Raw genomic sequence first — 12,907 nt, forward strand, 5'->3', positions numbered from 1 at the left:
GTGAGTGTGAGTAGGGGTGAGTGTGGGTGAGTATGGGTGAGTGTAGGTGAGTGTGAGTAGGGGTGAGTGTGGGTGAGCGTGTGTGAGTGTGTGTGAATAGGGGTGAGTATGTGTGAGTGTGGGTGAGTGTGAATAGGGGTGAGTGTGTGTGATTTGTGGTGAGTGTGAGTAGGGGTGAGTGTGAGTAGGGGTGAGTGTGAGTTGGGGTGAGTGTGAATAGGGGTGAGTGTGTGTGAGAAGCGTCAACTCCGGGCGTGTCTCTGCACGCCTGGAATCCGGCGCCGCGCGCCTCGGGTTAGCGGATCACTCCGGGATCACTCCGGCGTCACGCTGCGCGCCAGAATCCCACCCAGGGTGGCACGGGGCGGTGCAGTGCAGCAAATAGGTTCCCCATCTACCCACGTTCGTCTACTTCGCTGTGTGTGTCTCCTCTTCGCTGTGTGTCATCTCCTCTTCGCTGTGTGTGTCTCCTCTTCCCTGTGTGTATCTCCTCTTCGGAGTGTGTCATCTTCTCTTCGCTGTGTGTCATCTCCTCGTACCGTGGTGTGGCTGTCTCGGGGCTCGCTGGCATTGGTTGACAAGCGAACCTGACTGCTGATGAGACACCGAATGTCGAAACTTTGTCTGGACAAATTTTTTCAAAAACATATTTTGGTTCTTTCGGTAAAGTCACGTAGATAGAAAATAAAAATAAAATAAAAATTTGAAATAAAATTGTCTAGACAACCTCTTCCCCCCCCCTCCTCCTCCTCCAACGTTCCCCCAGCTCGAGAATGATCCGAAGCCTCCCTTCCAAAACGCTCGAACTTGTTCCACGTCCCCGTTGGTTCGCGTGGATTATCCTCCGCGTCATCCTCCGGTTTCCCCCACCCCCCCTCCCTCCTCCTCCCCGCACCTTCACATCGAGACTCAACACGGACGAGTTTTATGATTCATTCCACGCGATGATGATAAACCACGAAACCTCGTTTCGCTATCATTTTGTGACAGCGCAGGTCGCTCCGGGGGGGGGGGGTTACACCTTGTAAGATGAAGAACAATAGTGAAGTGTTTTTATTTAGTTTAGTTTAGATCGCCCCCCTCTTCCCCACGGTCAAACCACGCGTGGACACAATCACAGCCCGTTATACTCGGCGGGGGGTGAGAGGGGGAGCGGGGGGAAGGGGGGGGGGCTGGGTGGAAGTAGAGCTGGGGGGAGGGGGGAGTTGGGTTGGGGGGAGGGGGAGCGGGGGAAGGGGGGGCTGGGTGGAGGAAGAACTGGGGGGAGGGGGGAGGGCGGTTGGGGTGAGGGGGGGCTGGGGAGAGGAGGGGGCTGGGTGGAGGTAGAGCTGGGGGTAGGGGGGAGGGAGGTTGGGAGGAGGGGGGTTGGGGTGAGGGGGGGGGGCTGGGTGGATGAAGAACTGGGGGGAGGGGGAGCGGGGGGAAGGGGGGGGGCTGGGTGGAGGAAGAACTGGGGGGAGGGGGGAGGGCGGTTCGGGGGAGGGGGGGCTGGGGAGAGGAGGGGGCTGGGTGGATGAAGGGCTGGGGGGGAAGAGGGCTGGGGGTGAGTCGGGGGAGGGGGCCTGGGGAGAGGAGGGTGTGGGGGGAGGGGAGGCTGGCAGGAAGGGGGGGCTGGGGGGAGGCGGGCTGGGGAGAGGAGGGAGCTGGGGGGAGGGGAGGCTGGGGGTGGTAGTAAGGGGGGCTGCGGTGTGTGGGGGAGCTGGGGATAGGGGTGGGGGGCTGCGGGGGGGGTGGGGGTGGAATTCCTGCGAGGCGGGTGCGCGGCGTTGTCGACTGTGGAGCGCTCGGAATCTCTCTCGCCCGCCCGAGCCCTCGACGGGGAGATTAACAACGCTCGCCCTCTCGCATTTCAATGAACTTCACCAACGCCTCTCCTCGCCCCGTGCGAGAGGCGTCGTTTGTTCTTTTCAGTCGGGGTGGTGGCGCGGGGGGGGGTAGGAGCTGTTCATAATCGGGCGTCCGTATTTGCCAAGGACAAGTTATGTCAGGATCTTGGCTTCACCGTTGGGGTGGAAGGCTGGGGGGGGGGGATGAGGTTTTTTTGTGACGTGGTTTTGGTTACAATCGCGACCTCTGGGCAGGTGGTGGACGATGGGCGATTTGACCCGGTGGAGGCAATGCAGGGGGCGCCAGGGAGGCGAGACGTCCACTGCCTCACCTGGCACACGGGAGGATCGTGGGTTCCACCATGGCACTGCCGCCTGTATATTTTGAGTTTTCGTGTCTCTATCTCTCTCCCTCCCTCTTTCTCCCCGTGGTTGCGTGGATTTATCTCCGGGTCCTCCGGGATTTCCCTCCACGTTTAGAATCACCGTACGTTTTAGAGTAATTTGGCTGCTATAAATGTCCACGTGATAAGCCACTTCGTTGTAGCTCGCATTTGAAGCCACGTGGCTTCGAAAAAAAAGTTCTATATAGCTGAGTGGGCTATACAAGTGGTAACATAATAAAATTATCTTCTTGGTTCTTTCTGTAAAGTCACGTAGAAGGGAAATCATAAAATAATACAAATAAAACATAATAAAATACAATTCTCACGACGTTTCGGCCACAACGCAAGCAGCCGTCCTCAGGTAAAGAACAGGTCTGTCGGAAAGACAGCGTCTGAATGAACACCACTAAGCTTGGCAGCGTATATTTAATCTGGGTTAGAGGAGGAAGGGCGCCTTGACAAAGGAATAATAATAAAATTCGTTTATAGTCGAGTTTTAGTTTGTAGTCGAGTTTTTAGGTCCGGCTGGTGGTTCACCCTCCCGCCCTCCACCCGCCCCTCCCCTCGTCCCCTCCGGCACCACCCCAACCCCTCCTGAACTTTTGTTTTAATTGAAACTCGGAAGAGAAATAAGTAATTCAGAACAAACGCCAACAACAACAACCCAGCCAAGAGTTGCGCAAGTTACATTTTGACAAAAGTCGCGGGAGTAACTGGGACGTGGAGCGATTTGTGTGACTTTGAGTGGAGGTAACCTCACTGCGTGCCCACACATAAGAAACAGAATGACAAAGTGACTGTGATTATTGAACCGAAATCGCCTTCCAATTCATCCACATGCGCCGCGATTCTCACCTGTAACAATAGCGCCCTGATTGTCATTGAGATCGGACGGAATCTGTCACGTGTCCCTGTCACGTGTCTGTGCCACGTGTCACTGTCACGTGTCTATCACTGTCACGTCACTGTCACGTGTTTGCCACGTGTCCGTCACGTGTCTGTCACTGTCACGTGTCCTTCACTGCGACTTCACGCGTGTTGTTATTTGCCGTTCGGAGAGTAGATGAGGCTCCAAATCCATTGAGTTGTTTCGTTATTCTGTGCACCACTGCGGCAGATTGAAAACAAAAACTAACTTTCTTTAGAACTGCTTGTTGTTGTTGTTGTGTGTTTAGTTTGTTTGTCCTTCCCCGCGCACCTCCGATTAGCGCGGTTGGCTACGTACGGTGCGAAAGAAGTTCGACGTCCAAACGTACATCAATCACATTATTTGATTGTGTAGCCTTCATAGAAAGATTATATAACAGGCGACATATCAGACAATACACCAGAAGGACCATCGCCTGAAACGTCATAAAAATGTATCTTTCAGGCCACACGCGGTTAACGTTAACGAACGTGTTGTACCCCCTATTATTATATTTTGGTACTGGCAAAGGAGGTTTAATGATGAAAATGCTCACCCCGAGCCCTCATTACTTTGATAGTGCATTGTCTTTGAGCTGTACGTCTTTTGGCGTCCTCTGGTCGAGCACGAATTGGGTCGAGGCTCAAAAGAAAGCCCTCCCTTGGTGTGGACCAATCAGTTTCAAGGACAATGCATATATTATCAGTGTGTTTTTTGTTTGCATTTTGACTGCAAGTATTGTGGTTAATGCAGACATGAATCCTTTTAAAAAGGTTTCAGTTTTGTTGCCAGAAAAAAGGGGAAAACCCTATTATTAAACTGGTCAACACACTTTTTCTGGCATAAGGTATTCCAACGGTTTTTGGGGTGCTGATTCCAAATCTGGCATCAGTTTTTGTCTATCACATCAGGTTTTTGAGATATCAAATATTGCATTTTCAATAAAAACTGCAGAAGAAAAATATTAAATAAATGTGGATATCTACATAAAATGATATTATAAACACACTTTCCTAAAAATACAGCACCATATTTTAACACTAAAGCAGTCACTGACTCGCAACAACTTGCAATCATAAGTGACAGAGTTAATTTCGGGTAAAATCAATGAAAATGGGGTATTCCGATAGCATAAAAATGAGATGTGATAGAGCAAATCTGAGATCAGATTTGGAATCAGCACCCTGAAATTAGTCTAAAACAGCTGCAAAAGTCCAGGCCAGAAAAAAAATGTTTTTTTTTGTTGACCAGTGAGTTATTGAACGTGTTGTCTCCCTAGCCTAGTCATCTCGATGAGCAACGGTTGGCTACGTACGGTGCGAAAGAAGTTCAACAGACGTACAGACATCGGGGCCATCTCTCCGAGCCATCCACACGTGACGTCGGTGGTGGGTTCAGCCGAGAGAGTCACGCCCCTGCACTCCGTCCCATTCCCCACTCCCCGATAGCCCCTTTCGTGACCCTGCGTGCCAGTGCCACTGTTCGTCACTCATTTCCAGAGACGGGGGGGGGGGGTTGGCACTTTTGCTGATGAGACATCATCAGTGCCGAGGGCCGCCACACGCATTTGAAACCACTGCTGGGTTTGACAGCAGCACGACGACGACGATGATGATGATGGGGGGGTGCGTCAGGGGCCGCACTGAAAGCCACCGGAGGGCCACCAGTGCCCCCCTTGGTGGCCGTGCAATGAAGAAGGCCGCCGTGTACCCTCTGCTGTGGCCCCTAATTCGTTGGCCCTTGCACTCCCTTGTCCTTGCCGCCATCTCAATCAGTTTTTTCATACTTTGCTGCTTTTAAACTGTTAAGCAGCTTCAATAGACCTGTAATAAAGGTCGTTAAGGCGACTTCTGGAATCCGGTCTTTTATTCACTTCTCATTACAGCTCTCCTTCACGCTGCTGACTGGCAGCGTGAGAGGGACAGACAGAGACACGCACTGCCACGTGGCAACTTGGAGCCCCGCTCTCGCGTGGCCTCCTCCTCCATTCGTTCCAGTTCTGACCACGTGTTGTTCGTCTCCACCCCTATTTAATACCCTGGTCACGTGGTACATTTCCACCAATCCCGGTTAGTCTCTATGGAATATTCCAGACGCCCTCGTAGGCTCCCGGGACCACGCCCCTGACTCATCTCCCCATTGGCTGTGGCCAAAGTCAGCAGAACCAATCCTCTACTTACAGCTGTCACCTTTCCATTACGTCAGGGCCACACCCCTAGGCGTCCCCCCATTGGCTATGGACCAGGACCGGCAGAGCCAATCATCATGACGAGTTGTGATACGTCAGTGAGCCGGATATATCCTCACATTACAGACCCAAGCCGACTCCGACTACGCCGCTGCACCCGCGCGTAAACCCCGCGCGCAGTGATACGGCCGGCGCACTTTCGGGCGTCTCTGGCCCAAAGACGCTGGAGCAACGCTACCAAGCTCACGTGCGGGATCCACCCCCTGAGCCCTGAGTCGGAGCCAGTTCTGCAACAGACTCCACACCGCTGTTATCAGAGAGCCTACTTCAATGTGTGATCGATGAGCATTCGTGATGAACCGGACTCATAAGAGTGCGCAATAAAAAATGTTCTTCACTTACTTCAAGTGGCTTGAGGAACGGCGCTCTACAAATATGAAATATAAACTGAGATAAGGAACCGAGGCCCCCACTCAGGCCTGCCCCAGCCATACAGAATGCACTCTGCTGCTGGCCATGATGTGCCCAGCGTTATGTGTGTGTGTGTGTTGCCCATTGTGTGACAGTGGTGTGTGTGTGTGCTGGTAATTGTGTGTCAGTGGTGTGTGTGTGTGTGTGTTGGTCATTGTGTGTCAGTGGTGTGTGTGTGCTGGCCACTATTTGACAGTGGTGTGTGTGTGCTGCCCATTGTGTGTCAGTGATGTGTGTGTGCTGCCCATTGTGCCCAGTGGTGTGTGTGTGCTGCCCATTGTGTGTCAGTGGTGTGTGTGTGCTGGCCATTATGTGCCAGTGGTGTGTGTGTGCTGCCCATTGTGTGTCAGTGGTGTGTGTGTGCTGGCCATTATGTGCCAGTGGTGTGTGTGTGTGTTGCCCATTGCGTGCAAGTGGTGTGTGTGTGTGCTGGTCATTGTGTGCCAGTGGTGTGTGCGTGCTGCCCATTGTGTGTCAGTGGTGTGTGTGTGCTGCCCATTGTGTGCCCAGTGGTGTGTGTGTGCTGCCCATTGTGTGCCCAGTGGTGTGTGTGTGCTGGCCATTGTGTGCCAGTGGTGTGTGTGTGCTGCCCATTGTGTGCCAGTGGTGTGTGTGTGCTGGCCATTGTGTGCCAGTGGTGTGTGTGTGCTGCCCATTGTGTGCCCGGTGGTGTGTGTGTGTGCTGGCCATTGATGTGCCCAGTGGTGTGTGTGTGCTGCCCATTGTGTGCCCAGTGGTGTGTGTGTGCTGCCCATTGTGTGTCAGTGGTGTGTGTGTGTGCTGCCCATTGTGTGACAGTGGTGTGTGTGTGTGTGTGCTAGTCATTGTATGACAGTGGTGTGTGTGCTGCCCATTATATGCGAGTGGTGTGTGCGTGTGTGTGATTGGCTGGCCCATTGTGTTGTTGTTGTTGTTGTTGTTTTCCTCAGGCCGTACCACCATGCGGGAGGTGGTGACCCAGCAGTCGTCTGGGAAGTCCTGCAGCATGGGCACGAGGAACTGCAGGCAGCCGTCCCAGTGGCACAGCAGCAGCATCATGGCGATGAGGTTGATGATGCGCATCACGGCGCTCGCCAGGTCGTACGTCATGTGGAAGATCTGTCGCGACGGGCAAGGGCGACACGAAGACAAAGATACCCCCGTATAGCCTCAACAGACTGTTGGGGCAAGTGCTGCTACCTATGTGTAATGACAGTGGCGTCTGCATGCGGTGTGAGTGAACTAGTGGCCACGGGAGGTAATGACAGGGGAGTCAGCATACAGTGTGAATGGACTAGTGGCCACAGGAGGTAATGACAAGGGAGTCAGCCTACATTGTGAATGCACTAGTGGCCACGGGAGGTAATGACAGGGGAGTCAGCATACAGTGTGAATGCACTAGTGGCCACGGGAGGTAATGTCAGGGGAGTCAGCCTACAGTGTGAATGCACTAGTGGCCACGGGAGGTAATGACAAGGGAGTCAGCCTACATTGTGAATGCACTAGTGGCCACGGGAGGTAATGACAAGGGAGTCAGCATACAGTGTGAATGCACTAGTGGCCACGGGAGGTAATGTCAGGGGAGTCAGCCTACAGTGTGAATGCACTAGTGGCCACGGGAGGTAATGACAGGGGTGTCAGTTGTGAGTGCGTAGAGACCGGTGGCCACGGGAATGATCAAGAAGGGAGCGAGGTCAGGTGAGGGAAGAGGATGGTGGAGTCTGCCGGTGGAGCGAGCGTCCAGAATCAGCAAGAAGGTTCGGGAACGGGGGCGTGGCCTCGTGTCGGTATATAAAAGGGAGATGCGCGGGAGACTCGGGGCTGTCGCAGTGGGGGGTCTCTGCCTGTGTCAAGTGAACGTGTCTTCAATAAAGTTCTATCTCGAGAGAAGTGTGTCAAGTCGTCTTTACATATGCAAGGCCAGAAGAGCACAGAGACAGACACACACAAAGACAAAAATTCCCCCCCCCCTCCGTGTACCCTTATCAGACTGTAGGGGCAAGTGCTGTTCGCGAATAGCACCTATGCAAGGCCGAAACGGCACACGAGGCGGTGGGTGGCCAGCACCACGCCCGGCCGCGTTTGTCTCCCCAGTGGCGATGTTTACACACCGCACCAGGTACTCATTTGAAGCTGAGTCGACTTAGGGGAGGCCCAGGACCGGTTCAGATAATCGTCACTGGTGTTGGCCGTGAGCGGCAATCGAACTCTGGTCGCCGGGTTCGTAGTGCAGCGTAGCGCTAACTACAAAGACCCACACAACGACAAAGATCCAGCGTATAGCCTCAACAGGCAGTTGACACCGGTGCTGTTTGCGCGAGTAGCACACCGTGTGAAGCGGGAGCTGAGTTCTCGAACAAAGCTCTCAGTTTACCGGTCGATCTACGTTCCCACCCTCACCTATGGCCATGGGCTTTGGGCAATGACCGAAAGGGTGAGATCGCGGGTACAAGGGGCCGAGATGCGGTTTATCTGCAGGGTTTTCCGGGCTCACTCTCCGTGATCGGATAAGGAGCTCGGTAATCAGGGAGAGCCGCAGAGTCGAGCCGCTGCTCCTGCGGATTGAGTGGAGCCAGTCGAGGTGGTTCGGGCACCCGGTGAGGATGCCCCCACCCCGGTAGACTACCTGCTGGGACTCTACCGGGCAGCACGTCCCACTACATCGCTCTGCTGCCCCGGGAACACCCGGGAATTCTCCAGGAAGAGCTAGAGTCCGTGTATAGTAGTGTATAGCAGTGTAGTATATAGTGTAGTAGTATATAGTGTAGTAGTGTATAGTGTAGTAGTGTACAGTGTAGTTGTGTATAGTAGTGTATAGCAGTGTGGTGTATAGTCTAGTAGTGTATAGTAGTGTATAGCAGTGTAGTGTATAGTGTAGTAGTGTATAGTGTAGTGTATAGTAGTGTATAGCAGTGTAGTGTATAGTGTAGTAGTGTATAGTGTATAGCAGTGTAGTGTATAGCAGTGTAGTGTATAGTGTAGTGTATAGTAGTGTATAGCAGTTTAGTGTATAGTGTAGTAGTGTATAGTAGTGTATAGCAGTGTGGTGTATAGTGTAGTAGTATATAGTGTAGTGTATAGTAGTGTATAACAGTTTAGTGTATAGTGTAGTGTATAGTAGTGTATAGCAGTGTAGTATATAGTGTAGTAGTGTATAGTGTAGTAGTGTATAGTGTAGTAGTGTACAGTGTAGTTGTGTATAGTAGTGTATAGCAGTGTGGTGTATAGTCTAGTAGTGTATAGTAGTGTATAGCAGTGTAGTGTATAGTGTAGTAGTGTATAGTGTAGTGTATAGTAGTGTATAGCAGTGTAGTGTATAGTGTAGTAGTGTATAGTGTATAGCAGTGTAGTGTATAGCAGTGTATAGCAGTGTGGTGTATAGTCTAGTAGTGTATAGTAGTGTATAGCAGTGTAGTGTATAGTGTAGTAGTGTATAGTGTAGTGTATAGTAGTGTATAGCAGTGTAGTGTATAGTGTAGTAGTGTATAGTGTATAGCAGTGTAGTGTATAGCAGTGTAGTGTATAGTGTAGTGTATAGTAGTGTATAGCAGTTTAGTGTATAGTGTAGTAGTGTATAGTAGTGTATAGCAGTGTGGTGTATAGTGTAGTAGTATATAGTGTAGTGTATAGTAGTGTATAACAGTTTAGTGTATAGTGTAGTGTATAGTAGTGTATAGCAGTGTAGTATATAGTGCATAGTAATGTAAATCTAGAGTCTGTCTGTCGCCAGGGAGGTGTGGACCGCCCCTACTCAATGCGCTTCCACCGCGACCCTCACCAGGACGAGCGGTCTGAGAAGCGAACGACGGAACCTATGAAGGCCGGCACAGCACACGAGGCGATGGGTGGCCAACACCACATACACCAACACACACAACAACAACAACCGCCATTCACCACTAAGTGGCGATGACGTCACCACGACGCTTGTGCCAGGCCACGTGAAGTGTCGAACGCCCGCTGGAAGGAGGTAATGGGTTGACTGACTGAAATGACTGGCCGATACACCACCTGTGCCCCCTACTATGCCAACTAGCTCTGTTTTAGCCACCTGGCACCCTGCTCGTTGTTGTGAGCGTTGCTCCTCTATCCTCCGTTGTTGTCGGAGGGCGACTGCCTCCAACTGCCCAGTAGCAGCGTCCTTCACAAGCCGCCTCCACAGTCCCAAAGACAATACAAAGTAAAACAACACCAGCCCCCCCCGCCCCCCCGTATAGCCTTCAATAGACTTCTAAAGCAAGTGCTGTTAGCGAGCACCTATCCCCAAGACAATAGGCCACCGTATGACCCACACACAGGGCACCCCCCCCCCCCACACACACAGAGACCGGCCAACACGCACACACACACGCGCACTCACAGACACGTAGAGACACTGTTAGTTACATCGATTTACGAGGGAGCGTGCGAGTGCGTGTGGGCTACACACACACACACGCACTCACACCAGGGTGGACAAAGCACACACACTCACCAGGGTGGACAAAGCACACACACTCACACTCGGGTGGATAACACAAACACTCACACCAGGGTAGACAACACACACACTCACATTAGGGTGGATAGCACACACACACTCACACCAGGGTGGACAGCACACACACACACCAGGGTGGACAAAGCACACACACTCACACTCGGGTGGATAACACACACACTCACACCAGGGTGGACAACACACACACCAGGGTGGACAGCACACGCACACATGCCAGGGTGGACAAAGCACACACACTCACACTCGGGTGGATAACACAAACACTCACACTAAGGTGGATAGCACACACACTCACACCAGGGTAGACAACACACACACTCACATTCGGGTGGATAACACAAACACTCACACTAAGGTGGATAGCACACACACTCACACCAGGGTGGACAACACACACACACACATTAGGGTGGACAACACACACACTCACACCAGGGTGGACAACACACACTCACACCAGGGTGGACAGCAAATACACACACACCAGGGTAGACAACACACACACTCACACTAAGGTGGATAGCACACACACACACCAGGGTGGACAACACACACACTCACATTAGGGTGGATAGCACACACACACTTACACCAGGGTGGACAGCACACACACACACACCAGGGTGGACAAAGCACACACACTCACACTCGGGTGGATAACACACACACTCACACCAGGGTGGACAGCACACACACACTCACACCAGGGTGGACAGCACACACACTCACATTCGGGTGGATAACACAAACACTCACATTAGAGTGGACAGGACACACACACGCACACCAGGGTGGACATACTAAAACAAACACCCCCCTCCCACGCCGCTCGCCGCCAAGGTGGGCGGAGGTCGTTTGCAGCGACGCTGATTGGTGACCTTGGGTGATCTCTACGTTGAAGGGGCCTAGACCTCGCCCGCCCGCCCGCTCGCTCGCTCGAGTGACACCCGCGCGGCTCGTCATCACCGGGGGTCAGGGTTAGGGTCAACTTCGGTCGTCGGCGTCGTAAATTGGTTTGCCACTTACTTGCCTTCCGTGTCCAGAGACTTACATCAGAGCCAATGACTCACGTAGGCTCACACATCCTTACATAATGAGCCATGAACTCACGTAGCCTTACATAGGAGCCAGAGACTCACATAGACTTACATAGGAGCCATAGACTCACATAGACTTACATAGGAGCCAGAGACTCACATAGACTTACATAGGAGCCATAGACTTGCATAGACTTACAAAGGAGCCATAGACTTGCAAAGACTTACATATGAGCCATAGACTCACATAGACTTACATAGGAGCCATAGACTCACATAGACTTACATAGGAGCCATAGACTCACATAGACTTACATAGGAGCCATAGACTCACATAGACTTACATATGAGCCATAGACTCACATAGACTTACATAGGAGCCATAGACTCACATAGACTTACATAGGAGCCATAGACTTGCATAGACTTACAAAGGAGCCATAGACTTGCAAAGACTTACATATGAGCCATAGACTCACATAGACTTACATAGGAGCCATAGACTCACATAGACTTACATAGGAGCCATAGACTCACATAGACTTACATAGGAGCCATAGACTTGCATAGACTTACAAAGGAGCCATAGACTTGCAAAGACTTACATATGAGCCATAGACTCACATAGACTTACATAGGAGCCATAGACTCACATAGACTTACATAGGAGCCATAGACTCACATAGACTTACATAGGAGCCATAGACTCACATAGACTTACATATGAGCCATAGACTCACATAGACTTACATAGGAGCCATAGACTCACATAGACTTACATAGGAGCCATAGACTCACATAGACTTACATATGAGCCATAGACTCACATAGACTTACATATGAGCCATAGACTCACGTAGACTTACATAGGAGCCATAGACTCACATAGACTTACATAGGAGCCATAGACTCACATAGACTTACATAGGAGCCATAGACTTGCATAGACTTACAAAGGAGCCATAGACTTGCATAGACTTACATATGAGCCATAGACTCACATAGACTTTCATAGGACCCATATACTTGCATAGACTTACATAGGAGCCATAGACTCACATAGACTTACATAGGAGCCATAGACTCACATAGACTTACATATGAGCCATAGACTCACATAGACTTACATCGGAGCCATAGACTCACATAGACTTACATAGGAGCCATAGACTCACATAGACTTACATAGGAGCCATAGACTCACATAGACTTACATAGGAGCCATAGACTCACATAGACTTACATATGAGCCATAGACTTGCATAGACTTACATAGGAGCCATAGACTTGCATAGACTTACATAGGAGCCATAGACTCACATAGACTTACATAGGAGCCATAGACTCACATAGACTTACATAGGAGCCATAGACTTGCATAGACTTACATAGGAGCCATAGACTCACATAGACTTACATAGGAGCCATAGACTCACATAGACTTACATAGGAGCCATAGACTCACATAGACTTACATAGGAGCCATAGACTCACATAGACTTACATAGGAGCCATAGATTCACATAAACTTACATAGGAGCCATAGACTCACATAGACTTACATAGGAGCCATAGACTCACATAGACTTACATAGGAGCCATAGACTCACAT

The 12,907-nt window shown here is 51.1% G+C and overlaps 1 protein-coding gene across 1 annotated transcript in view; it reads right to left on the reverse strand.

The window, feature by feature from the left end:
• LOC144949338 (potassium/sodium hyperpolarization-activated cyclic nucleotide-gated channel 2-like) overlaps positions 1-12,907 on the reverse strand; it is an 86,669-nt gene that overhangs the window by 25,259 nt on the left and 48,503 nt on the right. The window contains exon 3 of the mRNA XM_078879310.1: positions 6,715-6,876. Coding sequence (XP_078735436.1) covers positions 6,715-6,876 — 162 coding nt within the window. The remainder of the gene's footprint in view (positions 1-6,714; positions 6,877-12,907) is intronic.

Source organism: Lampetra fluviatilis, chromosome 53 (assembly GCF_964198595.1).
Source record: "Lampetra fluviatilis chromosome 53, kcLamFluv1.1, whole genome shotgun sequence".
Lineage (NCBI taxonomy): Eukaryota > Metazoa > Chordata > Hyperoartia > Petromyzontiformes > Petromyzontidae > Lampetra > Lampetra fluviatilis.